General features: G+C 44.1%; 1 protein-coding gene across 9 annotated transcripts in view; it reads right to left on the bottom strand.

The window, feature by feature from the left end:
* Positions 1 to 2,457: 2,457 nt before the first annotated feature.
* LARP1 (La ribonucleoprotein 1, translational regulator) overlaps positions 2,458 to 27,454 on the bottom strand; it is a 53,897-nt gene continuing 28,900 nt past the window's right edge. For 5 of the 9 annotated variants that reach the window (XM_073649854.1, XM_073649862.1, XM_073649861.1 and 2 more), the window contains exons 2-19: positions 22,953 to 23,014; positions 21,329 to 21,394; positions 18,059 to 18,218; positions 17,663 to 17,791; positions 16,076 to 16,228; positions 15,767 to 15,929; positions 15,165 to 15,309; positions 13,865 to 14,039; positions 13,449 to 13,621; positions 12,596 to 12,988; positions 10,851 to 10,974; positions 10,365 to 10,570; positions 9,757 to 9,863; positions 9,477 to 9,634; positions 7,943 to 8,087; positions 7,744 to 7,853; positions 7,533 to 7,660; positions 2,458 to 5,959 (exon numbers count right to left, since the gene is read on the bottom strand). In XM_073649854.1, coding sequence (XP_073505955.1) covers positions 5,759 to 5,959; positions 7,533 to 7,660; positions 7,744 to 7,853; positions 7,943 to 8,087; positions 9,477 to 9,634; positions 9,757 to 9,863; positions 10,365 to 10,570; positions 10,851 to 10,974; positions 12,596 to 12,988; positions 13,449 to 13,621; positions 13,865 to 14,039; positions 15,165 to 15,309; positions 15,767 to 15,929; positions 16,076 to 16,228; positions 17,663 to 17,791; positions 18,059 to 18,218; positions 21,329 to 21,394; positions 22,953 to 23,014 — 2,798 coding nt within the window. In that variant the 3' untranslated portion in view covers positions 2,458 to 5,758. Of the gene's footprint in view, positions 5,960 to 7,532; positions 7,661 to 7,743; positions 7,854 to 7,942; positions 8,088 to 9,476; positions 9,635 to 9,756; positions 9,864 to 10,364; positions 10,571 to 10,850; positions 10,975 to 12,595; positions 12,989 to 13,448; positions 13,622 to 13,864; positions 14,040 to 15,164; positions 15,310 to 15,766; positions 15,930 to 16,075; positions 16,229 to 17,662; positions 17,792 to 18,058; positions 18,219 to 19,987; positions 20,147 to 21,328; positions 21,395 to 22,952; positions 23,015 to 27,454 lie in introns of those variants that run through there. The other 4 variants (XM_073649857.1, XM_073649856.1, XM_073649859.1 and 1 more) reach the window with 4 other exon arrangements.

Genomic DNA, 27,454 nt, shown 5'->3' with positions numbered 1-27,454 from the left:
GGATTGGCAAAGTCGCCACTGGCGCCCTGTGCTCTTCACAGATGAAAGCAGGTTCACACTGAGCACATGTGACAGACGTGACAGAGTCTGGAGACGCCGTGGAGAGCGATCTGCTGCCTGCAACATCCTTCAGCATGACTGGTTTGGCAGTGGGTCAGTAATGGTGTGGGGTGGCATTTCTTTGGAGGGCCGCACAGCCCTCCATGTGCTCGCCAGAGGTAGCCTGACTGCCATTAGGTACCGAGATGAGATCCTCAGATCCCTTGTGAGACCATATGCTGGTGCAGTTGGCCCTGGATTCCTCCTAATGCAGGACAATGCCAGACCTCATGTGGCTGGAGTGTGTCAGCAGTTCCTGCAAGGTGAAGGCATTGAAGCTATGGACTGGCCCGCCCATTCCCCAGACCTGAATCCAATTGAGCACAACTGGGACATCATGTCTCGCTCCATCCACCGTCATGTTGCACCACAGATTGTCCAGGAGTTGGCGGATGCTTTAGTCCAGGTCTGGGAGGAGATCCCACAGGAGACCATCCGCAACCTCATCAGGAGCATGCCCAGGCGTTGTAGGGAGGTCATACAGGCACGTGGAGGCCACACACAATACTGAGCCTCATTTTGACTTGTTTTAAGGACACTACATCAAAGTTGGATCAGCCTGTAGTGTGGTTTTTCCACTTTAATTTTGGGGGTGACTCCAAATCCAGGCCTCCATTGGTTAATAAATTTGATTTCCATTGATGATTTTTGTGTGATTTTGTTGTCAGCACATTCAACTTTGTACAGAACAAAGTATTCAATGAGAATATTTCATTCATTCCGATCTAGGATGTGTTGAGTATTCCCTTTATTTTTTGAGCAGTGTATATACAGTAGAGAAAATAAGTATTTGATACAATAGAAAAACAGAAGTTATTATTTGGTACAGAAACCTTTGTAATTACAGAGATCAGACGTTTCCAGTAGTTCTTGACCAAGTTTGCACACACTGAAGCAGGGATTTTGGCCGGTCCTCCATACAGATCTTTCAGATTTGGGGGCTGTCGCTGGGCAACATTGAGTTTCAGCTCCCTCCAAAGATTTTCTATCGGGTTCAGGTCTGGAGACTGGCTAGGCTACTCCAAGACCTTGAAATACTTCTTACAGAGCCACTCCTTAGTTGCCCTGTCTGTTTCAGGTCATTGTCATGCTGGAAAACCCAGCCACAACCGATCTTCCCTCTTACGGAGGGAAGGAGGTTATTGGCCAAAATCTGACGATACATGACCCCTTCCATCCTCCCTTCAATACAGTGCAGTCTTCCTGTCCCCTTTGCAGAAAAGCACCCCCAAAGTATGAGGTTTCCCCCACCATGCTTCACGGTTGGGATGGTGTTCTTGGGGTTGTACTCATCCTTCTTCCTCCAAACATGGCGAGTGGAATTGTTACCAAAACGTTCTATTTCGGTCTCAACTGACCACATGACCTTCTCCTCTGGACCATCCAGATTGTTATTGGTGAACTTCAAACGGGCCTGGACATGTGCTGATGTGAGCAGGGGGACCTTGCGTGCCTTGCAGGATTTTAATCCATGATGGCATAGTGTGTTACTAACGGTAATGTTTGAGACTGTGGTCCCAGCTCTCTTCAGATCATCGACCAGGTCCTCCCATGTAGTTCTGGGATGATTCCTGACCTTTCTGAGAACAATCCTTACCCCACGAGGCGAGATCTTGCATGGAGCCTCAGACCGAGGAAGACTGACAGCGTCCATTTTCTAATAATTGTGCCAACAGTTGTTGCCATCTCACCAAGCTTTTTGCCTACCGTCCTGTAGCCCATCCCAGCCTCGTGCATGTCTACAATTTTTTGCCTGGTCCTTCGAAAGCTCTTTGGTCTTGGCCATGGTGGAGAGGTTGGAGTGTGATTCATTGAGTGTGTGTGGACAGGTGTCTTTTATACAGGCAACGAGTTCAAAAAGGTGCAATTAAATACAGGTAATGAGTGCAGAGTAGGAGGTTTTCTTAAAGAAAAACTAACATGTCTGTGAGAGACAGAATTCTTGCTGGTTGGTGGTTGGTAGGTGATCAAATACTTATTTCAAACAATAAAATGCAATTTATTTAAAAATCATACAATGTGATTCTGTTTTTTATTTTTCGATTCTGTCTCTCAAGGATGAAGTGTACCTATGATAAAAATTACAGACCTCTATTCTTTGTAGGTGGGAAAACGTGCAAAATCAGCAGTGTATCAAATACCTATTTTCCCCACTGTACACACACATATGTATATATGGGGAAGTATTGATAATATACTTTATACTCAACTAGAGCTGTAAAAATCTAAGCTCTGCTAGGGACAGTTGCAGGGGGAATCAGACGAACAAGGTAAGCAATTCTGTGCCCGCCATGGTTGTAACATTATGGTCCATCGCTGGTGTATGAATACCAAAAAGGCAAAAATAATTAACACTCATTATTTGGTCTTTTAAAGGTTTTTATTTTTATACATTTTTTTTTGTATTAAAAAGGAAAAAGAATTACCACAAATTACCATGACTAAAGCACAGCTATAAGCAAATCATAAACGCAATAAGAATGGATACTCTGAATAATATTAATGTTATAATACAAGCGCTCATTCAAGTATTTTACAATTTTTTTTTACTTTGTGTGTATTTTTTAGTTTTAATTTGTCTGTTCTTTAATGATTTATTGGAGTATAACGGGTGGGTGGGGGAGGGGAGGGCAAGATTATGTACTTGTAGCATTCCATGTTGAGGGGAAAGCAGCTTGCATGGAGTTAAGTCAAATCTTTGCAAAATGTGTTCTGGAATTTTGGGAGGTGGGCATATGATTGCACAGGGGTGGGGTGGATGGAGGAAAAGGTAATTGGGAGATTATGACCATGCCTTAACCTGATTATAGGTTCTGGAAAGTCAAGTGATTGATGCCTTAAGGAAAAGTTGTGAAATCTAGAACACAGTAGTGTGTGCTCCCTAAAAAAAAACCTAAATTGGGGGGGGGGGGGGGGGGGGGGGGTGAAGCCAAAAATGCCACAAGAATACTAATAATGCACCAATTGGTGCTTTGTGGAAGCAGCTCAAAAGTGGGCCATGGTTATAAAAGACTTCCCTGTGCTGGCACTAGGTAGCTCGCTACCGGTAAACTTCAACCGGTACTAGAATAATCAATTAACTTGCATAAGGTGCGACAAATTTGGAAATTGTGTTTTCTTTTAAGTTTCTTGAATAGTAAATAATTTTAACAACAGGAAAAAAAACAAACTTAACAACCCCCTCACCATCCCGGAAAAAAAACAAAACCTGGACATCTAGTCAACTATAAAACTGTAGGTCAGGTAAGGATGTAACCATGTAGTCATGACTGATAATTGTATATAATATATCTATACATAATAGAAGATATAGGTTTTTTTTTTTAGCACACAAATACCCCCTCCTCTGTAACCCCTCCACCCTCCCAAAAAAAAAAAAGAAATTGGGCTACAATTTCCCCTATCCGTAGCATAAATATGAAAAGGAGGAGGAGGTATTGAGAAGTTGTCTTAAAGCACCATCAAGATGTCTTCAAGGGGGTCACCCATACTCTACAAAAGAAAAGAGAAGACCACTCTACTAGAAAAGTAGGGAAATGCTGGTACCCAGACACCAGCAAAGGTTATTTTTTTTCCAGGTTATACAATGGGAACCATTCACTTCCTTTTAAGTCACCAGCAATTACATATTTCCTTAAGGATCCAGCCCTAAAATTATTTTATGCAATGAAACCCTATTGCATAATTATAGACAGTGTGCAGCGAGAAACTCGGTGGGGAGTACCAAAAAAAAAATTAAGTTAAGGAAATGATGACCTCTCAATGCGATACTGAATTGGAAAGGAAGTGGAAGGGGGACGGCGGGCCGAAATCCATAAATGAGCAGCAATGAATACCCCAAAAAAACCACCAAGGTCGGGTCAACGATTAAACCCACAAAAAATTGCTTACCACCCACCCCCCATCCTGATCGGGATCAAAGATAAATGCACAGGACCATTGAGTGATGTGCCACATGCGGATACAGTAATGCGAGGACCACGTTGTCGCCTTTTGTCAGGTGGCCTTTTTCTTAAGGTTGCCCTGATTGCTTGCCACGACCGACCCCCCACCGGACCCCATATTGCATGAAATGTCAGTTCACATTGTTTGGAACGGCAGTTTTCGGCCCGAGCCTAAAATATACAAAAAGGAGATTCTGCACCATTTTGGGGCTGCGCTACGACAACCCCTTTTTTCGAGAAGCAGCCGTCAAATTTGAGGAACCAAGAAATCTAAGAAAGCCAAGATGATGACGATGCGGCAGTGATATGGTAAAAAAAAATTATTATTTTTTTTTTTGCTTAAGGATCATCGTAGACCTGGAGGACCAGGACTTTTTTCCCAACATTTGGTAGAATCATAAGCCTAAAAGACACAGCAGATGCACAACAGCCAGCCCTCGTAGTGCGTATGCATGTATACATGGGTATATAGGAAATGATATACACACGTATGTACACACGCCAATTACCATAATACAATACTTGCCAGGAAGGGGAGGAAGGGGCGACAGTCATTCTCTGCACTGAGTGACAAACAGTCCCGTAAAAAATACCCACTAACAATTCTGTGGGTACGTTTAGGGTGGACAGGCGGCAGTGATGAGAAGATGGGGTGAAATAGTTGCCACGCGTCGTCAAACCACTCTGCAGTCTTTGCTTCAATTCTTGCGGAGGAGGAGGAGGTGGTGGGACCAATCTTGCGGAGGAGGAGGAGGTGGTGGTGGGACCAAAAAAAAAAAAGGCAGCTCACTGCCAGTTTCAAGGTTACAATAAGGCAACTTTTTTTTTTTTTTTTACTCCGTTTAATCAAATCGCTTAAAATTATTTTTTTTAAAAGGGAAAAGTGAAGGCAGTTTTTTTTTTTTGTTTTGTAAAGTTTTTTTTAAGTTTTTTTTTCCTTTTTTTCTTATGCAGCCATTTGCTAGTAAAGTTTTTTGTAGTTTTTTTTTTCTCTTTCACAGTCTGAAGTAACAATAAAACAAAAACAAAAAAGAACAAATAAAAATATATATATATCTTTGAAAAGAAAAAAAAAAAAAGAAAAAGCAGGGCTGTCGTGAAAGCGATGAGCTGTGTGCAGATGATTTTTCATATATATATATTTTTTTGATGATTTTTGCTGTAGGATGAAATGAAGCCAAGAGATACAGCATCACCTGGAGGATGTATGTTAGATCCTCCGCGTCAATAGGTGGGCTTCAAAGCAACGTTTTTTTTTTCTCTTGTCCTTTTTGAAGCCCGTAACAGCAAACTTCTGGTAGCCCATTTAGCAATCAAGAGCAGAGATGAGGCCTGCACTTGTTTTGCCACCCAGGCAGTCCCCTGTTCAGAGGGAGGGCAGCGTTTCAATAATTTAGAAGAAAAAAAAAAAAAATTCTTTCCCTCCCAACACAAGCCCCTTCTTCCAGGTTCCTGCTTTTTAAAGAAAAAGAAAAGAAAAAAAAAAAACTAAAAATTTTATATCCCTAAGCAAACTAAAAATTTTCTTCTTTTGGGATAAGCATCCGCCACCCTTGCAGGAAAGCCACGGTTATCAGTCTGTTTTCTCCAAAACATGGAGTCTCTGATTATTGTAGGAAGTGGAGGCCCATACATTCCCACCCACCGCCAGGGAATCTCCCACATGTTCAACCCCACCCCTCAAAAAAACCCATCATTCTTTCCGAGCTTCTTTCCTAATTTCCTCCTCCTGACGTGCCGGAATCCATGGTGGCGGATGAGGGTTGGCTTTGGCCTTTGGCGTCCTCCCGGGTTGTGTTATTGGATGACTGGTGACCTGATCCTTTGCTGGAAGACTGTGAGGGATACCTTCTCCTACCTTCACCTGCTGACAGCGAGGGGCGTCTCCTGGAGCCCGCATCCTCTCCCATTGGTGGCTGAAAATAAATGGGTGAAAAATCACATTAGACAAGGATTATGATAAAATGTAACCCCTTACAACCAATTTTCGTTTTATTCTCCCCTTCTTCTAAGAACTATTTTTTTTTTTAATACGAAAGCTTAAAAGGGAATCTGCCAGCAAGTTTTTGCTAAGTAATATGAGAGCTTAAAAGGGAATCTGCCAGCAAGTTTTTGCTATGTAATATGAGAGCTTAAAAGGGAATCTGCCAGCAAGTTTTTGCTATGTAATATGAAAGCTTAAAAGGGAATCTGCCAGCAAGTTTTTGCTATGTAATATGAGAGCTTAAAAGGGAATCTGCCAGCAAGTTTTTGCTAAGTAATATGAGAGCTTAAAAGGGAATCTGCCAGCAAGTTTTTGCTAAGTAATATGAGAGCTTAAAAGGGAATCTGCCAGCAAGTTTTTGCTATGTAATATGAGAGCTTAAAAGGGAATCTGCCAGCAAGTTTTTGCTATGTAATATGAGAGCTTAAAAGGGAATCTGCCAGCAAGTTTTTGCTATGTAATATGAGAGCTTAAAAAGGGAATCTGCCAGCAAGTTTTTGATATGTAATCTAAGAGCAGCATGTTGTAGTAGCAGAGACCCCGATTCCAGCGATGTATCACAGCTTGCTGTCATTTTGATAGAGTTTTTCTAATGCAGAACTAACAGAGTCATGTATAAACCCGTCCACATCACCGATTGGCTGCGTACACTGTACATTGACAAAAAAGTGCCAATCAAAGGGGGAGGTGGGGTTACACAGAGCAGCTGACTAGGAGGCATGAGCCACCTAGTCCTGTAGTGATAATCTTCTGCTGATAAAACACTGATGTTAATGAAACAAAAACACACAGCTTACTAAGCGACACTGCTGGAATCAGGCTCTCTTCCCCTACATAATCTCAGATTACATAAAACCTGCTGACATATTTTCTTTAATTTTTACAAGACAAGTTGTAGTTTAATTGACACCATTCACTTTACTACATATAATGTTCTGAAAAAAGGGAAAAAAAATCCAAGTGTGGTGAAATGATGAATATAGAAAGATTGTATTTCCGCCATTGTTTTTGGGTTACATATTTTCAGCATTCCTCATGTGGTAAAAGGACGTACGATTACGGCGATACCAAACTTGTTTTTTTTTTTTATTACTTTAATGACTGAAAAACAAAAGCAACTTACCAACCTGTGTTGCCATTTACTAAGAGCGGTACATTTTTTATTCTCCTTTTTTTGGACCTGTGTGGGGGCTTGTTTTTTGTGTTGGGATTTGCAGCTTTTAGCGATACAATTTAAGGGTACGTAAAATGTTTTGCTTTTTAAGGGAGGACAAAGATTTTGGTTGCCATCCGCACCCCACCATTGTGTCCTGGTAGGCACCATAACAGTCACGTAACGCAATAGCTCCACTTTATGTTGCAGTTAAGAGATGAACAGCACTATTTAAGTCGTTAAACAGCAGAAATCAAAGCTAGCTCTGGTTACTGCCGGCTCTGTTCTACTGCCGGCTCTGTTCTACTATACCCTTAAAAATCAATCTAGTCTTACAGCCAGAATGACTTACATCTACTCGGAAATCCTCTAGCCGGCGGAATTTGCTCAGGTATTCCTGCAACTTTGGATCGATATCCAGGTTTTTGGCTTTGGAATATTTCAAAAAGGCCCAAAATTTCTCAAGTCCATACAGTTGACCTTTAAAGAGGAAAAAAAAAAACAACAGATTACCCCAGGACCAAGATAAAGGTGACAGCAGCAGTATACATCATATTACGCACCGGTCTCATAGTCCCTCCTGGTCTCTTCCTGGAAGTCCCGGAATATGTCCACTCGGAACTTCTTCTCCAGGCCATAGCTATAATATCGGAAAAGGCACTCCAAGCCATACCTGAACGCAGAGAAAAAAAAAAGGTTAATGCGGGAATGGCCCACAGCCCAAAAAACTGCGAAAACTGCGCCCAAGAAGCCGCCTCTGACCTGTAGCCTTCCTTTCCATCCTCCACAGCAAGCTGCCGGAATTCTTCATACATCTTCTTGTTGAAGTGATCCCGAAGGAAGAAAGACCAGAAACGGAAGAGCGTGTTCATCTCTTGGGACTGGCCAATGCCTAGCCGTTTCCTCTCTGGGAGAAAAAGTTAAAAAAAAAAATGAGGAAAAAAATAAAATAAAAAAAAAAAAATTCTAAAATGGCAGATGGTTATAAAGTATGTCCTTCAGGACAATTTTCTTTATTTTTCACTTAAATGCATGTACTAAAAAAATAATTTTTGTACATGGGTTTCAATAAAAATTTTGTACAGTTATTGTTGGCTGAAGAATGAGTTAACCGAGAATCCATCAGCGAGCTCATTCCGTTTTGTGGGAGAGTTGGGAGATCTTTTATCTGTCTCAGTTGATTGCTTTGCAGGGAAAGTCAAATGGTGCAAAATTTTTAAAGAAACCCAATTGCAAAAATGATTTTTAGCCTCAAATACATGCACTTAAGTTAAAAAAAAATAAATAAATAAAAATTGTCCCCAGAAGTTCACAATCCAAAAATTTATAGAGATTAAGCATGAGCATACCAGAATGGTAAAGCTCGGGGTTTGTACAGGACCCTTTTAATGTTCAATGCCGAATAAAGTTTGTTGAAAGGCTACAGCACAGCCAATCAACAAGCTTTTAAGCTGTGGGCACTTCAGGAGCCATCACAACCATGCCAAGTATTGGCATGGCTGTGATTGCCCAGCGCAACACGTGACCCGGCTTGCATAAACGCCGGATCACGGGTTGTGCCGCCATTGTGCTGTGATTAGCGTAGGGACAGTATACAATAAATAAAAAATAAAGTGGATTCCCTCATATTTCAAATAACCAGCCAAGGGAAAGCAGACAGTTGTGAGCTGGGCTTATATCCATGGACCTTCCAGCCTATTAATATCAGGCCCTAGCTGTTTGGTTTATTAAAAATGGGTGGACCTGGAAAAAAAAATTATGTTGGTCTCCCCCTATTTTTAATAACCAGCTAAGGCAAATGGGCTGATAATAAAAGGCTGGGAAGGGCCATGGATATTGGCCCCTTCCCAGCATCACAAGGCTCCCTCACAGCTGTCTGCTTTCCCTTGGCTGGCTATTAAAAGTAGAGGGGACTCCATGTCATTTTTTTAATTTATTAACAAGTACAGTAAACTACGCACGCAACAAACTGCTCCACTTGGACCTCCGCCTCCTGGTTCAAAATTAATATATTTTTTTTTATTCTCTGTTATTTTAAGTCATTTCCCTATCCACATTTGTTTGCAGGGCAAATGTACTGCTGTTACCCTCATGTTGCTTCCTTTTGCAGCCCCCTAGCCATTACTACGACCATTTTACAACACCAAAGTTTGGGTTCCCATTGACTTAAAGGGAGTTTGGGGTTAAGTTCTGGTACCCGAGCAGATTTTTGGACTAAAGTTCGACTGAACCCAAACTTCCACTGTTCCGCTCATCCCTAATAGAGACATCTCAATTTTGATGGCTCCCTCCTCACCATTAAGGCAACGTCGGCGGTACTTGTGGTAAACGTGTTGTGTGAAGCCGTTCTCTTTCAACAGCTCGTGAGAAGGATGCTGGAACTTTGGCAAAGACTGAGGTGTACATCCGTAGTTGCCCAAAGCTGGAGCAACCTCAGAGGGACTGGCGTTGGAGCTACAGGAGGGAAAGAACAAAAAAAGAAGTCACATGTGAGATTAATGTATAGACAGACCTCCAAACATGGCAGCCCCCCACCCCAAGCACCTGCTGGGGTCTCCTATAAGATCGTAGCTTACCTGACAGAGGCAGTTCGTGGTCGATGTTCCCTTGAATCCATCACCCACCCAACATGGCATTCCATGGGTGGGTTAGAGCTGTGGCGCGTTTTTCTCTTCCGTGGCGTCTAAAAACATTTTCAGAAGTATTAACGGACAATCGTCATATTAGGGTGTCCCCCACTTATGCTAGAATATGATCACCATTTATCATGACTCCCATAAGGAAGACCCCCCCTTTAAAATCTCCTCTGCCCCATGCCACTAGGTTTCAAGTGACCACAGAGGTCTCTAGCTGTTGCAGGGTGCCTTCAACTACTTACTGTGAAAAATTAAATGGCGCAAGGAGAAAAGTGAACGTGGCCCTTAAAGGAATGATCCATGAACATTTATCATCTATAGATGGGTGATAAATGTGTGATCTCTCAGGATGAACTGTTGGGACCCCCCCCACAGATGCACATGACCACTTAATTCACATAGGAAACACAGGATTCCTGTTCTTGGGATCCCAGCAATTTTACATTTATTACCTACGGATAGGTGATAAATGGGATTCACTCTTAATAAAAGGGGAAAGTTCAGTCTAGGAAAAACACAGCAATGATTCAAAGTTCCTAAAATCTCACCTTGGCATCGATCGTCCTGCCCTCCTTCACAACCGGGTAAAACCGAGGAGTAAGTGTGGGATCTTTCAACCGGGGCGTCCGTGGGGTGCGTGGCGTCCGGGCGTTGCGGTAATTCGGAGATTCAGGGACTGTGGTCGGTAGGGAACGGGCAATTGTGGAGGGTTCGGGTACACCAAACAGCTTGTTAGCCAAGGCATCTGTGGGAACTGTAGGTTAATAACAAAAGCAAAAAAAAATAAAATGTCGACGTTCCCCTTTAAATAATTCACTTTACTATTTAAAAGTAAAAAAAAAAAATATATATAGCCCCCACCCCACCTACTGGCCATTACCAGCATTGCAGGACAAAATTATATAAGTCTGATGCCCTCTAGTGGAGACGATAGAGAAATGCACTACATGAAGTTTTAGCTAAATAAGTTGTAAGGGGTCCATAAATAAGGGACAAAAAACACTTCATACTTTTAGCAATGGGTTAATGAATACCTTGCTGGAATCTTGGAGGGCCAGGTGGAACTTCCTGATTTGGATCGACAGGGGGTTCTGGGGTTAACGTGTCGAACTGCTCCCGACTGATCATATTCACCTTTTTGAAGTTCTCCACCTCTTGCTGCAATGAGAAAAGATGTAGGTTTATACTGGGGGCACAGAGTGGGGTGTACTGTATCAAGGAGATTGCACTTTGTAGGGATCCCCACAAGCGGACCGCGGCCGGCCCCAATTAAATTTCCGAGGTCTTATATAACCTACAGGAGCCATGACTTTCAGGTCTACATCGCTCCCATTCATCCCAACGCACGAGCTGTGACTATTCCATAGTATAGGAAAATATATTGCAGCATTTTTCGAGCCCAAATGAAGGGTGGTCCTAACTTCCGAACCGCTAAAACGTCAGCCATTCTCCAAAAGGAACATTAGATGGGAACATAAGGCAAAAGAAAAAAGGAGTGGAGCACGTCATTAATAAGAAGTGGGAGAAATCTAGCAGTACCTTCAGGATGTCCGAGATCTAGTGACGAGACCAACACCGCTAAGAGGATTTCCACTGAAGCCCGGACACATTATATGTGAAAAGTGCCCCGGAAAGTCTTCCTGAACCGAGGACCATGTAGCGTGTGCCAACTGATCATGCCCACTAGTCACATCCTGCTGAATAGGACTAGAATGTGCCCATTGACAAGTCACACGGCCACGGAGCTAGAAAGTGCTGAGCGCATGTGACCGACGACAAGAACGCTTCACACAGCGATCACAGCTCTGCTACACCGCTTACTGGCCATAGCAAATAGCTACTAGCCCTGGGCTTTGAAAGTAAAACTCCAACCCTGGAGCAGGTACCCAAAAACGGAATAGAAAATTGCTTAAATACTAATTCCAGTAGTTCGACGACTGCTCTGTGGGGAATTAGAAGTCTTGTTCTGCTACACACTATGTCTGGCGACAGGTTATGCGATTGCTACTTAAAAGGGGTTTTCCCCATCTCCAAGACCCTATTCCCAATATGTAATAATAATATTAGCAAATACTTCCCATTAGAAATGTAGTATAGTTCTTCTGATTCGCTACGTCACTTACCTCATGTGCAGGGCATTGCAGTAGGTTAGATATCCATGGTTACGACCACTAGCAACTAACTATCACAACTAGATTATGTCTGTAAAGAGCTGTGGCGCTATATAAGGGAGTAAAATAAATAAAATACTATATGGCGTGATCGTAACCAAGGATACCTAACCTACTGAAATGCCCTGCACATGAGGTAAGTGACATAGCGAATCAGGAGAACTATACTACATTTCTAATTGCAGGTATTTGCTAATATTATTACTATTTACACATACTAAACATTGGGATAGGATTGTGTAGATGGGAATACCCCTTTAGACCTAGGGCCCTTTCCATTTACTTGCAAGGGGCAGCCTTGGCTTCATTGCTGGTAGAGCAAGACGGGGTCCCTTTTCTCAAGACAGATGTGGGTGCTGTATATTTGCCATAAATGTCCTAGATTGGACGGATGCAAAGGGAACCATTAGATAGCCGCCAGATAACATGCACGTAAGTATAGGCTATGTGTGGAACAAACCAATGTAGAAGAAGCCTTGCACAACCTTTTTAGTTTTTTTAGTGTCTTCTGAATGAACAAAAAAAAAAAACACTATAATATGGCAAGCTTTGTACTAAATAATCTTCAAGGAGACCCTCGGTATTTGGATGGTGCCCCCCTCACTCACCTTGATCTGTGAATACTCCGGCTCGAACTGTTCCGTCCACAGGTCCTGCTCGTAGTAGAACAGACCGTCGTTGATCACCTTCGCCCATTCGGAGCTCATCTTTGCCCGGGACGTGTGGTTGCCGGTGCGGTCTCCCCCGGGATGTTTGCGCAATGACGGTGGGGTCTGGGTTACTATTAGGATTTTGTTCACATCCCGATCGTCGATCTCATAATCAGAGTCCTCGTCCGACCAGTCGGTGAAGGTGTTCTTCCTGCCGTCCATCTGTTCCATCTCCTCGTCAAACATGAAGTCCAGCTCTTCGGGCTCGTCTTGCTCTTTGGGTGGTTTTGGGGTGGTCACTGGGGCGGGAGACGTCTGCGGTGCGGGGGACTGCTTCACGTCCTCTGGCTTCTGGGTCAATGAGAAAAAAGAATTGGGTAACAGAAAGAACACAACCCCACAGACAAGGAATGTGTCGGGCATAAATAATAAATTGTGTGTGATCGTCTGCAGCGGTCACATTGATGTTCAGAATGTAGCTGCTACAGTAAACAGAACAGTAGGGACTAGCAGGGGATTTGATAAACCGAGGCCCCAAAACCTGCCGGTCTGGTAAAATGATTGACCCCATTAAAGTTAACGGGATTCCCACCCGGTATCAGTCACAAGTCTGATCCAGCGCCACCATTTTCTATAACGAAGCGGTTCAACAAAAATATCAGTGCGGGTGTGAACAGATCCCTAAAAGCCGTAGTCCACAACCATTTTAGGGCATGCTTGGAGTTGTAGTACCACCAACCTAAACATCAATGTGATGATCTACAGTACCAGGGGACGTTTTTTTGTTTTTTTTTCCCCCTGAATTTCTAACCTTTGCTCTGGCGGGTGATGGCCGAGGCCTCTTCTTCACCTCTATCCAGCTCTCAGAGTCCAGGTCTGGTAAACTGGCAGAAAGCCCCTTTGGCATAGTCTTTAAGTTACTTACTTCCTCGGTTTTGGTAGCCATAGTGGGGCTGGAGGTGCGGGGAGAGCCAGGTGCAGATTCTGCAAACAGAAATGGGGTCATGTAGAGCTTTAATTCATAGAGATGCACCTTCATAATTTAATACAGGCCTCATTTATCGTACCGGTCTAAGGCGGCTTCGTTGCCTATAGCAACCAATCACGGTGCAGCTTTTATCCTTCCAGAGCAGTTTTAGAAATGAAAGCTGAATGCTGATTGGTTTCTATGGGCAACAAAGATGAGATGAGATAGATGAGGCCTAATGTGCACTCAGGGCCGCTCACCAGTCTCCTTCTGGTATCCCTGCCTGGGGACAAACTCCGGGCAGTTGATGAGCTGGGTGAAGTCCGTCTGTGAAGCATCGGCCGGGGAAGGACCAGGCAGAGGCCAAGCAATGGGATCCTCTTTTCGCCTGATTTTCTCGTCAATTATTTCGACGATTTTACTGTCTTTGAGCGCCTAAAAAAACAATCAAGATATGCATGACAAAGGTCGGAAAGGTCGCGCACAGGCGACAGCGGAGGGGAGAGAAAGAGGGGCGCGCACAGGCGACAGCGGGGGGGGGGGAAGAGGGGCGCACACAGGCGACAGCGGGGGGGGGGAAGAGGGGGAAAGAGGGGCGCACACAGGCGACAGCGGGGGGGGGGAAGAGGGGCGCACACAGGCGACAGCGGGGGGGGGGGAAGAGGGGCGCACACAGGCGACAGCGGGGGGGGGGGAAGAGGGGCGCACACAGGCGACAGCGGGGGGGGGAAGAGGGGCGCGCACACAGGCGACAGCGGGGGGGAAAGAGGGGCGCACACAGGCGACAGCGGGGGGGAAAGAGGGGCGCACACAGGCGACAGCGGGGGGGAAAGAGGGAGGGGCACGCACAGGCGACAGCGGGGAGAAAGAGGGAGGGGCACGCACAGGCGACAGCGGGGAGAAAGAGGGAGGGGCACGCACAGGCGACAGCGGGGAGAAAGAGGGAGGGGCTCGCACAGGCGACAGCGGGGAGAAAGAGGGAGGGGCTCGCACAGGCGACAGCGGGGAGAAAGAGGGAGGGGCACGCACAGGCGACAGCAGGGAGAAAGAGGGAGGGGCACGCACAGGCGACAGCGGGGAGAAAGAGGGAGGGGCACGCACAGGCGACAGCGGGGAGAAAGAGGGAGGGGCACGCACAGGCGACAGCGGGGAGAAAGAGGGAGGGGCACGCACAGGCGACAGCGGGGAGAAAGAGGGAGGGGCTCGCACAGGCGACAGCGGGGAGAAAGAGGGAGGGGCACGCACAGGCGACAGCGGGGAGAAAGAGGGAGGGGCACGCACAGGCGACAGCGGGGAGAAAGAGGGAGGGGCTCGCACAGGCGACAGCGGGGAGAAAGAGGGAGGGGCTCGCACAGGCGACAGCGGGGAGAAAGAGGGAGGGGCACGCACAGGCGACAGCGGGGAGAAAGAGGGAGGGGCACGCACAGGCGACAGCGGGGAGAAAGAGGGAGGGGCACGCACAGGCGACAGCGGGGAGAAAGAGGGAGGGGCACGCACAGGCGACAGCGGGGAGAAAGAGGGAGGGGCACGCACAGGCGACAGGAAAAGTAACTGTCCTACCTTCATTATGAGCCCAATGTCTGTGGTGAGAGCCTGCACCCTATGAAAGCTCGCTATTAACCCAATAGGCAAGAACCCTTCAGAATCCATCTTTCTGCGCAGGAAGAAATCTCGCTGTAGATTGTCCACACTGAAGTAATATTCTCTAAAAAACAGAAAGCGCAGAAAGGATATATCAAATTGTTTTCCAAAGAACACTTATTTTTCAGTAAACAGAGCTGTATTGAGGACTTTTTTGCAAAATGTGTTGCAGTTTTGACACCATTCATTTGGCATCACGATTCTTCAGATCAGTACGATGACGGCTGTGTCAAACTTTTATAGTTTTTTTTTTTCAATATTTTAGTGACTTAAATAAATTCTCAGACTGACAGCAGCATGTAAATGACTAAGCAGTGGCGTTCGTAGCTAGCTCCGATTGTTACGGTCAGAGGCAGATGCTAGCTGTATAACAGGGCTGGCACCTGCCTCGTAAACAACCGCCCTCTCCCCACCAAATGCACCGAAGTCAGACATATGTAGCATCGTGCCAAAAAACGCCTGTATTAAAGAGACTGATATAGGCTCAACCAAGAAGAAATTTATCCGAAGATTCGACTTACATCTGTCGCTTGATGTAATCCTTCAGCAACTCTTGGTCGACACTGTACAGCTCTGAACTGCTCATATTGTCATAGTAGTAAGTGATATTACTGGAATATTTCGGACCACGGGGCCCGTCGGTACCTTCAAATTTCCTGTACCCATACTGGTAGTCAAAATGAGCTGTGGAGAGAAAAGGGGGTCTTTAAAAGAGCAGCCATCACCATTAGAGTGCACACAATACCAATAAGTTACAGGGACTTGTACATGCTTGTAGGGTCAGTATACAATCTTTTGGTGGTAAGTCAAAACATGAAAATAGGACTTACACCGAGTGCCCCCACGTCCACCACGTCCTCTCCCTCTTCCCCGTCCACGGCCCCTTCCTCTGAAGCCACCTCGGACTGTACCTTCACTTTTCACACTGGAAGAGTCGTCATAATCAGGCCAGTCCCTCTCCTGCTTGTTATCAGGATACCAAGCTATAGGAAGGGGAGGAGGGAAAAAAAAAAAACTGATTACAAGACTATAATCTCATTTTTAAACCATATAAATTTTCAGCCCTGAAAAATTTGAGAAAATAATGAAGTCACAACTTTAAGAAATATTCCACTTCAAAGCGTGAAAACGTCTTGAAAGAAGAATCACAGTGTGAAGGCAGATTTACGCCGGAAAATTTGACAATAAAATGAACTGATCGGTTGAGATGTCCAGTGGCCATCAGAAAGGAGCCCCCAATAACTGTCTCTTACAGTCTTAGCTGAAAGTGTTGACACCCTTGAAATTGTTCCAGAAGATGAAGTATTTCTGCCAGAAAATTATTGCAATTAGATGGACTTGTAACCTTGATATTGTTCAACAATTTTGGTTCTCAAGTCCTCAGACAGTGCTCTTCTCCTCTTTCTGTTCTCCATGCTTAGTGTAGCACACACAATGCAAAGATACAGTCAACTTCTCTTTGTGCAGCCAAATGATTGTTCGTTCCCATATTATTGGCAGCACAATCCCAGTTTACAAGAAGGGATGGGCTGCCAATGATTTGATGTTTAAATGGTGCAATGAGCGAGAATGAAGGCTGGTTCGGCCGATCATCGGCAAAAAAAACTATTTCGGAAACTTGTCCCCTGTGTTCATGTAATGCATTTGCTACTGCAGTTTAGCCTCAATCACTTGAAAGTGGACGTGCCGCAATAGCAGAAGCCGCCCACAGAGTAGCGCTGTCTATGGAAAGAAAAAACCTCAGATCCTGTAGACAGGTTTGGACGTGTCGGGACTCCTTGGGCAACGCATAATAGTAACACTCCCTTTGCTATGGCTCCAATTAGCCTTTAAATAGAAATGCAATCAGTTATCTGCTTGTAGCATCCATTTACGCTTCCCTTTATGTGCCTTATTTCAAATTTTTTTTATATTTTGGAAGCCCCTATATCTTGTTGACGCTCATGCACTTTAAAAGGATATGATTCAGTGCCCATTTATTGTGATAAAAAAAAGATAAAAAGTATCTCCAGTTATGACTGTGCCCGCATCTGCCACCAAATGTGAAACTGATACCAAAAAATAAATCCACTTATGGATTTCAATGAGTTTAGGTGTCAACTCATCCCTCATTAAACCAAATGAGTAGTTGATCATTTTGGATATTTTAACCTTCACATAGACTGGCATTAGCTACATTAAAATTTCAAAGCATTTTAATGACACCTGGGAAAGAAGCCACATCCTATTAACCGTACATATCTTGAGGGGAAATAAAAAAAAAAAAAAGGAAAGCAAATCAATATTTGGTGAAGCAATTAAAACAATATAAATGGTGAATGTGACAGTGGCTTATCCTGTCTGAAGTCACCACCCATAAAACTGTAACCTGTTGCGGTGTCAATAATGCCAGGTATAGGAGGGGTAGGCAATGGTACCTTTTGGGTCGCTCCTGTTGAGGGCAGGACGCGGCTGCTCATTTTGACGATTGTTCCTCGAAGCAGTTTTCTCTCGAGGTCCCTCGGGTTTCATTTCGATCTGCAGGGGGACCCACTTGTGCTTATTTCCTGTTAAGTATAAATTATATTAAAAAATAAAAAACGCCACATACAAAGTAAAAAAAACCCGCAATCTCACAAAGATGAAAACAGCAAATCTTATTAGAATCAGACTTTTTCTTACAAAAGCAAGATCTGCTAGACATTTCCCCTGTAGGGTCATAAGTCCAAGATGAGAACCCCCCTCTTTACAATATCCAGCTCATAGAAGGGGTTGAGCGACTGTCACACAGATTGGGGGAGGGTCCAAAAAACATTGAGACAATATAAGGGCACCTTTCTTTTTCTGAGATGATCTTTGACCATCGTCATCTCCATTCTTCTCCTCACTGGACTCATCGGATTTCACTCTTTGGTTCTCCTTCCCGTCTGCACTCTCTTCTTTCATCTCCTTCTTACCAAATGACTTCCGGGCCGGCTGTAGTTTCTGAGGAGGCTATAAGAAAGATAAAAAAAAAAAAATTCATAACTCTTACACATCATAATATAAAGTAGTGTAGGCAACCTTCATAACTTGTTGTTTTAGGTGGTACACCCCAATTTTCTTTACTGGCCAAGCTCTTCTATTGGCTCTTGGGGAAAGGTCCAAATGAGCCGGTCATCAAAACGCCCATGCGATCTCGATATTGTAAGGTCCGTCCTAGGGATGGCTCCGCACCACACCGCCAGATAATACTCCTTTCATGGATCTTGCATATATCGGAGTCAATGCAGGTAGTAAATCAAAGGCAGAAGTTTTTCCTATAAACTCTACTAGTAAAAAAATACTTTACTCACTCTCCTCAGGTCCAGCAATGAATCTCCACTGCTGCTCCTGGTGTCTGTTTGCAGAGTTGACGCTAAATCAACAGCGCTGCAGCCAAACAGTGAGCTCAGCCGGCTCATGTCGTCAACTGGAGATCAAAGGGAGAAGTAGGAGAGACTCTGTGCTGGACCCAGGGAGGGTGAGTAAAGAAGTTTTTTTTTTTTAATCTACTAAAGGAAAAACTTCTGAAACCCCTTTATCTGCAGAAATGGATAACACTTGCTTATTTAACCATTAATACCAGGAATTGGTTATCAGACTTTGCATCAGGTGATGCCAATGTCCAATCATCTGACCAGTCACCCTTATTTTATATTGGACACACTCACAATTGCTGATTGTCTCCAGCTATGAAAACTCATGATGCAGAGAAATCAGCAAAGAGAAGGTCCCAAATTATCCTAGTCTGTCACCCATCATTACACGGCTTATAAAATGGGTTGTCACACTGCTTGCATATAAAAAAGGACCATGAAGGATAGAAAATCCAGGCCTTAGATTGGTCTCTCAAGTCCGACATTCACAGTCAAGAGTACAGACCAGAAGGGGGTCTACTGACCTGAACTCCACAGCTTCATATATAAAGAGGGGTTCAGGTTAGGAAACCCGCGGGCGGTCTCGAATTAGACCATGGAAGTCAGACACGTGAAAGTGTCCTCAGGCCAAGTGCACGTTGCATTTGCACCTATAGTCGGGCATATATGTTCATGAGGTACACCTCCGACAGTGGGCACAGTCTCAATGGATGCCTTGGACTCTGTCCACCATCAATATAAATTGATCTGGCAACAGGCACTTTCCTATACAGTCACGTAACTGTACCAGCCAGACTGAGGCCAAAAGGATACTCTTTGGACCTTAAGGGGCCTAGGTTTGCTTTTCCTCAAGAGCTCCAGAACCCCTCAAGAAGCCACAGAGCCCCTCAAGAAGCTTCAGAGCCCCTCAAGAAGCTTCAGAGCCTCACTCTCACAGACAAAAAGCCATAAGCTTGCAAACCGATTGAAGCCGTACGTGCCCACTAGGGGCGCAGGACTAACAAAACATTAGGCGCTGGGCATACCGACACAGATTAACTCTTTCCTAAAAGTACAAGAATCCGGAGTGCAGCCTAGGCCAGTAATCCTCCAGCCAGGGAGGTGAGAGGAGGCATAATCTGCAGATTAACCAGGGGATAAAAAAGGCAGTGTCATCAAAGCTTTAGGTTATGACCGCTTAAGTAAGAGATGACAATAGATTAAGTAATGCAATGCGGTGTCTAGTTGTAGCAGAGCCCAAATTGTTGGCATCGTTACCGCACGAAGCTGCGACATTTCTATTCTAAACCCAATCTAATCGTCCTCCCGGCAATATAAAAAAAAACATTTTCTCTTCCCAAACAAGTGACCGCAGATGTCCCTTACCTGTGTCCTCAAAGAGCTAATGAAACCCGAAACCTCCACATGCTCCCAAGCCAAGTTACTCTACCCCGGATCCTAAAAATATATTTGGGATTGAAGCCTTCACCCAAAGAGCGGTGCATACTGCACCGGAGGCTTCCAGTCCCAGAATAGAGACGGCCAGCGGCGGACCTGGTGGGAGGACTTGGAAGGAGGGCATCCCCCTAAATGGAAATCGTGCTCGGGGGGACCGGTGTGTGCTATTCCTGGTGTGGCACGGCCACGTCCAAGCTCCTCGCTTGTAATGCAACTGCTGGACAGGGGGGCGATCGCTGCCATTCAACACACATTCCACATCAAAGTAGGGGGGGGTGATGGACGACGAATAGCGCTGCACTGTCACACGATACGGTGTCAGAAAAACCCTCCTACTGAACGGACCTCCAGTGTCATGTGGGGCTCCGTGCACTGAGAAACTCACATTTAAAAAGGTACTGCTTATTGTTCTGCAACTCATCTTGGCTCATCATAGAAGTCGACGCATTTGCAGTCACATTTTGGTCGCCATGTCTCTATCCTGACAATGTAGGATTTCTTTAAAGGGAATCTTTCAGCAGGTGTTACTATGTATTCTGAGAACAGCATGATGTAGGGGCTGAGACCCTGATTCCAGCGATATATCACTTACTGGGCTGCTTGGTGCAGTTTTGATAAAATCCCTGTTTTCTCTGCTGTAGCAGTGCTCAGAATGCCCAGCAGTGTACAACCCCGCCCACACTCCTGATTCGCAGCCTCCTCTGTATGTTGTCAGCAAGCTGCCAATCAGAGGTGGGGGTCAGGTTACACAGATTAGCTGGTCTGCTGTGCACCTAGTCCTGCAGTGATAATCTCCTGCTGATAAAACACTGATTGCATTGAAACAATAGCAAGCGACAAATTGCTGGAATCAGGATCTCAACCCCTACATTATGCTGCTTTCAGATTAAATGGCAAAAACCTGCTGATAGATTCCCTTTAATATGTGTTCTTGTCACCCCCTGGTGGTCTCTGCTGGATGAAGAAGTAATGACATTCTATTATTCGGTCACCTGCCGCATCAATCAAGATACAGGTCTCTGCAGTCAGGTGCCTAAAAAGGATGGCCATCTCTTCCCATCAGAAACCACCGGGGAGGCCTACACTTACTATAAGTTTTTGGCTTTTTATGCAAGTCAGACCAGCTTAACATACTGCAATAAACTTCTTCCAGAAAAAAAATTTGCCACCAAACAAGTTAGTATTCATCTGCAACATAGCTCCAACCCAATTGTAAAACCACCAAGCAAAGATGCATGTTGCGAGGTGGCACATACGGCAGCTTCTTACCGGTGTGCTCTTATGGGCAATCTCTCCAGGCGTCGGCCAATTGGTGGCATCACCAAAGTCTCCAACCTGCAAAAAATGGGGAAAAAAAGAAGTAATTTTAGGTACTTGCATATTGACCAATGTCGGGCATTGCTGGGCGTATATAAAATACGAAAAACGTCCATTTGAACCTGCAGTCTAACTGTTCAAACCAAGCACATGCACTTGGTGCACCCTTGGTGTGGCCAAACACTTCAATGCACCTTCCCACCTACTTGTTATCCACATTCGCTGCAGTCTTCTTCTTTGTTTGACAGCTTTGGCCTTACTAAGGTTGGAGATGGATAAAAAATAAGAACTGAACTGTTTGGTCACACCTGGTGTACACCGAGCACTTGTGCTTGGTTTGAAAAGTCATTTTGTGCTAACAGACACAAATTAAGATTAAGGCAAGACGGTGACTTTGATCGGATTGTGTAATGACTACATGTGTTGTGATGCAAAGGTGATGAAAAATCTTTTTTTTTTTTTACAGCGGCTAGTGGTGGACATGCGGTCGCCTTGTTGCCCCAGTCTTAAAGTCACAGCCCCCTCAAGAAAAACAAGTGGAGCGGACAGAACTCGCCACAGCAGCACTGAGGGGGTCAAAGTGCAGAAGTTACGAGGCAGCAGGTGGACAGCTAAGAGCTCGAGTAGCACAGTGTGGCACCATTTTTAGATGTTTGCGCACCATGACAACATAGTGACCTTTTCCTACAAGAAACGGACCAGTAAGGCTATGTGCCCACGTTGCATTTATGAAGCAGAAAATTTCTGCTGCATAAATGCAAGTCCTCTGCTGGAAAAACGCATGCGGAATTCCGCACGCGTTTATCGCGCATTTTTCGCGCGTTTTCCACATGTGGAATTGCCGTGCGTTTTTTATGCATTGGACAAAGGCAATTCCGCTTGCGGAAACGCAAAATTAAATGACATGCTGCGGATTTTTGAACGCGGCATAAACGCTGCGGAAATATCCGCAGCATGTGCATAGAACTTGCGGAATCCCATTGGGGACCATGGGGTGCGGATATACATGCGTTTTTCAAGCGTTTACGCTGCGGAAATTCCGCAGCATATACGCTTGAAAAATGCTACGTGGGCACACAGCCTGAACGTTGCTGAAAACATGCAGGCGCGACTTCCTTACTAGGCAAAAACTGTAGGCTCGGAATATTTGAGAAACTATTTTTTAGAGGCCGAACTATTAGAACCGCCATGGATAAAAGGAAAAAGTACTCAAAAAGTTGGGACTAAAAAGGTTTGGGTCACGCAGTAGAGTCATTCTCGATTTGACAAATGATATCACCCCTTTAAAGGGGCACACACTATATAACAGTCCTGTTGGGGGGTCCGAGTTGCGAGACTTCACGACACAATCATTTTGCGCCTCCGCTGGAAACAGAAGAATCAGGAGTAAAACATTTTAACTGTCGGGGGAGGGAAAAGTTCTCTGAATTACTTCTTCCTTGATTGACAGCTCTGACTTTATTACCGACAACTACTCCTCCGTGGTAGCTGTCAGTAAAAGCAGCACATGGGTTTGTCTGCGCACAGTCTGACGGCACTCACAATAAACAATCAGCAGCAAAAAAAATCCTGTTACCTTGCTGCCTCGCCTCGGCCGATTGGCACCCGCTTTCACCACCTTGGCTGGCACCGGAGGATCTGCAAAAAGAACGACAAGTTATTAGGACAAGCGCTGACAGCAATAACTGAGCAGTACTCAATTCGCAAAAAAAAAAAAAAAAAAAAAAATCAAGCCACTACTATGTATCCTCTCCCTTTAAAATCAGGAATGCCTCGACTATAAAAGTCGGCAGAACAGCATTGCTAACTAACATTATGGTATAACTGTCCTGGTGCGCCTGTCACTTTAAATAGGTAGCTCAGGGTAAAAAAAAAAAAAAAAAAAAAACATGGCTGCTTTCTTCTGGAAATAGCGCCACTCCTGCCCATAGGTTGTGTCTGGCATTGCAGGCAAGCTAAAATGAATTTAAGCAAGTCCGGGACGTGCCGATACCAACAACCCAAGGACAGTTTTGGGGAGAAAGCAGACATTTTTTTTTCCTAGGCCTGTAAAAAAAAAATTTTTTCAGCAAGTGTCATCGAGCAAAAAGTGTGAAGAATGGCGGTTAACAACACGGGGACAGCAAAGATGAACCAGAGTTGGCCAAAACCAGCCAACTTCAGCCCAAAACATAGTAAAGAAACAGGAAAGCAGCCAAATCCTGACTATGATATAGATACCTAAGAATATCCCAACATATATAAGTTCTACATGTCTTCGTTAATATATTCTTTGGGAGAAAGCTACTGTAATTTTATTTATTTTTATATAAAAAATTATTTTATGATTCCTCTTAGAATCACCCAACATTAAAAAAAAATAAAATTAGAAAGAAAAAAAAACAAGCAAAAGGAAAAACAGAAAAAAACTCCACAATAGAAGTCTATGAGAAAATAATGGCAGAAAACATCATATTCTGCAGCATTTTACAGACATTATCATGGCTGTCCCCATTGGGGCTCACAATCTACATCCCCTATCAGTATGTCTTTGGAGTGCGGGAGGAAACCGGAGAACCTGGAGGAAACCCACTCAAACACGGGGAGAACATACAAACTCCTTGCAGATATTGCCCTTGGTGGGATTTGAACCCAGGACCCCAGCAAAGCAACAGTGCTAACCACTGAGCCACCATGCTGTCTATCTGATTCATAGATCATGGGACTTCACGATTCCTCTTGGAATCACATGATTTGGAATATCATATGCAACAAAAAACAAAACAGTGGTAATTTGTAAGAGGAAAACAAGAAAAAAAAAAAGTTTTTTTTTTTAAAAAAAAAGTTTTTTTTTTTAAAAAAAAACTACATTCGACTTCAATGGGGAAAAAAACAAACGGAAAAGCTACAAAAAAAGAAAAAAAATGGAGTAAATACACATCAGAAAAATCTTAAATGTTCGAAATCTGAGCTATTTCCTCAGATATCTACAGCAGGTCAATGGGGCTCATCAACGCACCGTTAATCCTCCACACAGCCCTCGCGGTTTTTAGGAAAATTCCGCTTTAAAAAAGTGACATGTTCGGTACCAAAGCAGTATTGAAAATCATCAGGGGAAAAAAAAAGCCATATAAATGTTGCGTCTGCTACCAGGCATATTTGGCATTCAGGACTTTCGGACAACTTTGGGTAATAGCGTAAATGATCTATCGTTGCGGCTGGCCATATTCTTCTCATGTTCTTGGTCTAGATATGGACAAGTAGGGTAGATCCGTACATTTATCTCGCCTTTTCTCGAGCTTACGGCCTGGTCAGTATCAGGGGCCACACCATAACCACAGGCATTCAATGAGCGATAAGGTGTCCTTCAGAAAACATATGGAACAAGTACTTAAGAGTGACGTGGCCCGCAGACACCGCGACAGTGCCCAGGGCGTGTCTGGAGCACACATGGCTGCCGGGCACCGTACTGCTGCGAGCGCCACAGGATTAACCCCATACACAAACAAGCCACGCTCACACAGAACACAAGCGGTTAAGGATCAAGTGTTCCCTCTCCTAAGACGAAGTAAAGATTGTCCATTTACATAAGGAAAAAATCCAGCCGGGGAGGGGGATGAGCAAAGCAGGATCAGCGCCCATGTGATCTCCTACACGCTCTCAGCGCCCATGTGATCTCCTACACGCTCTCAGCGCCCATGTGATCTCCTACACGCTCGCTTCTTCTATGCCCCGCAGCTAAAACATGGAGGTGGAGAGAGCCTGACAGAACAAGATCGCACAAAGTGAACGCGGATCAGACTGTCGCTCGTCTTTCGGCCTATATAATACACGCTTATTTAATCCATTTTATATACAAGCATTGAATGTTCAATTTTTTTTTTTTTTATTCAAGCGTTTTTGGAGCAGATATGCCCTGAAAAATTCCTGAAAGAGCGCTAAGAAAACGCTGAGTACTGAGCGTCTTTCTATTGGAAAACGCCAGAAGAATGGCCGTCACTTCTCAGTGTTTTTGAAAGCCTGAAAAAATTTAAAACCTTCCAAAAAGTCATTTTTTTTTCCATTTAAAATAACTGGACCGTTCTTTGGAGTGTTTTCTATTTTATTTTTTTTTAACCTGGCGGAGAAAGACGCACTGTCAACATACCCTAAGAAAAGTCAACTGGAAGGCTACAAGAACACCACAAAAGATGTCTAGGTGTCTTTTTTGAGGCGTTTTCGGCTCATAAAACGTTAGGTGTTTTAGTCGTTGCTTAAGGATTAGAAAAATATGAGAAAATCACTTACAAAAATAAAACAAATGCGTAAAAAACGTTTACAAAACGATTACAGAAAACAATTTAACTTAACCAACAGAAAAAAAAAGTGTTTCCTGAGGTGGTTTCTGCTTTAAAAATTCATTTTTGATCGCCTCAAAATAAGACACCCCAGTTCGGTCATCCCTTATCCATATAAGTTATGAAGGATTTTGGGGACAGTCTCGTCAGGCCCTCAGGGTGTCCTTATTTTGTCAAATTGGTAAAAATTCTCTTCAGCTTTTACACCAAAACGCGTCTGGAGAGCAGAGGGACAACCAACATGGCCAATACAATAACCTACAACTTGTCATGTCCGGTCATATTTTTCCTTGAGATAGATAATCTCCTTCACTCATTTGCTCCTACGAGAGGATAGCAATGTCCACTTTAAGGGTTTCAAAAATGGCTGCCAGAACCTCTCCAAAAGGCAACCAAAATCTTTGAGCAGATCTCCAATCCTCCTCACATGTAGTGAGGAAGTTGTAATAACTCCATTTTGTTTACCCGCGGCGCAGAGGCTTATCATGACTCCATAATTAAGAGATAAAATATTAACAAGCCGTAATGTGTCCTTTCATCGGAGTTTACACCTGACCGGCCAGAAACAGGCATGAGTCACCGATATCAAGGGAGACGTGTCTCACACACATTGGACGCAGCGCAGACCGAAACGCGTTTCAAGGGGAAAGCTATTTTAAGATGGAAAAGTGACAGCGGCCATGAGAACAGGCACCTGAGTCAATACGAGATCCCCTCAGCTTTAGGAACAGAAGAGGAGGAAAAAAATGGATTAGGTTTTATTAAGTGAACGCGTTCTTGAGGCGACTTTGGCCAAGGTCTAAGCTATATTTAAGAAGAGATTAATGGAATTTCATGGTACAGATGCCGCCCTGCCCCCAACACTCGCAGCTTCTCCTGAGAAAGCAGGTTACTTATAAACAGCAACTGAAACCTTGGAGAGATGCGACATCCCAGCGCCACAAGGCAGCAGGACTCTCCGAGGACCGGGCGCACGCTACGTACATCTGATAAGTAGCAAGCGCCCGATTTATCAGAAGCCGACAGAGAACCGCAATTAAGTGATCTCCACTTTACTGCACAGAATTTGTGTAGAGGGAGATCAGCAGCAGTAGAAATATGTGACGTCCGCTCATCTCCCGTTAGAAAAGGAAAGACCATGTTCACACAATTTTTTCTTTAAGGAATTATTTTTGGAGCAGATCTGTTCTAAAAACACTTTGCTGTTCATGTGAGGTCTTGACCATTTTTTTTTTTCTTACCCCCCCAAAAGGTTTTGAAGTGAGGGAGGAAAATCGAACTTCAAGGAAGGAAAAACTCCTCCAAAAACCCTTTAAAAGAGGAGCGTTTCCTGAAACTGTCTCCACTTGGAAATCTTTTGGAGCGCTCAAAAACGAGAAATTTTTCAAGTGGAAATTGCTTCAGGAAATGTTCATTTTTTTGAAGTTTTTTTTATTTTTTGATGCGGTTTTGCCTTAAAGTATTTCTTTGGATCTGACAGTTTAGTTTGGAGTGGATTCCACAAAGATCCAAGAAGTGACATGCACTCCCTCCCCTCCCCGGTATTTTTCAAAACCTCCTTAGGGTATGTTCACATGTTGCATGAAAAAAAAAATAATGCAGCGTTTTACAGCAGCAAAGTGAATGAGATTTCGGAAATCTCCTACAGTGCACATGCTGCTTATTTTTTTAATTGCAGATGTGGAGCAGTTTCAAATTCGGAACATGTTGATTCTTTTAGCATTTTTCACCCATTTTAATAAATCCGAAAAAAAACACATTA

The sequence above is a fragment of the Phyllobates terribilis genome, unplaced genomic scaffold, assembly GCF_046119375.1.
Source record: "Phyllobates terribilis strain yellow unplaced genomic scaffold, ASM4611937v1 Scaffold_10__3_contigs__length_209671492, whole genome shotgun sequence".
NCBI classification, from domain to species: Eukaryota; Metazoa; Chordata; class Amphibia; order Anura; family Dendrobatidae; genus Phyllobates; species Phyllobates terribilis.
Note: the sequence above shows the minus strand (reverse complement) of the source record. Positions and strands in the feature narration are given on the sequence as shown.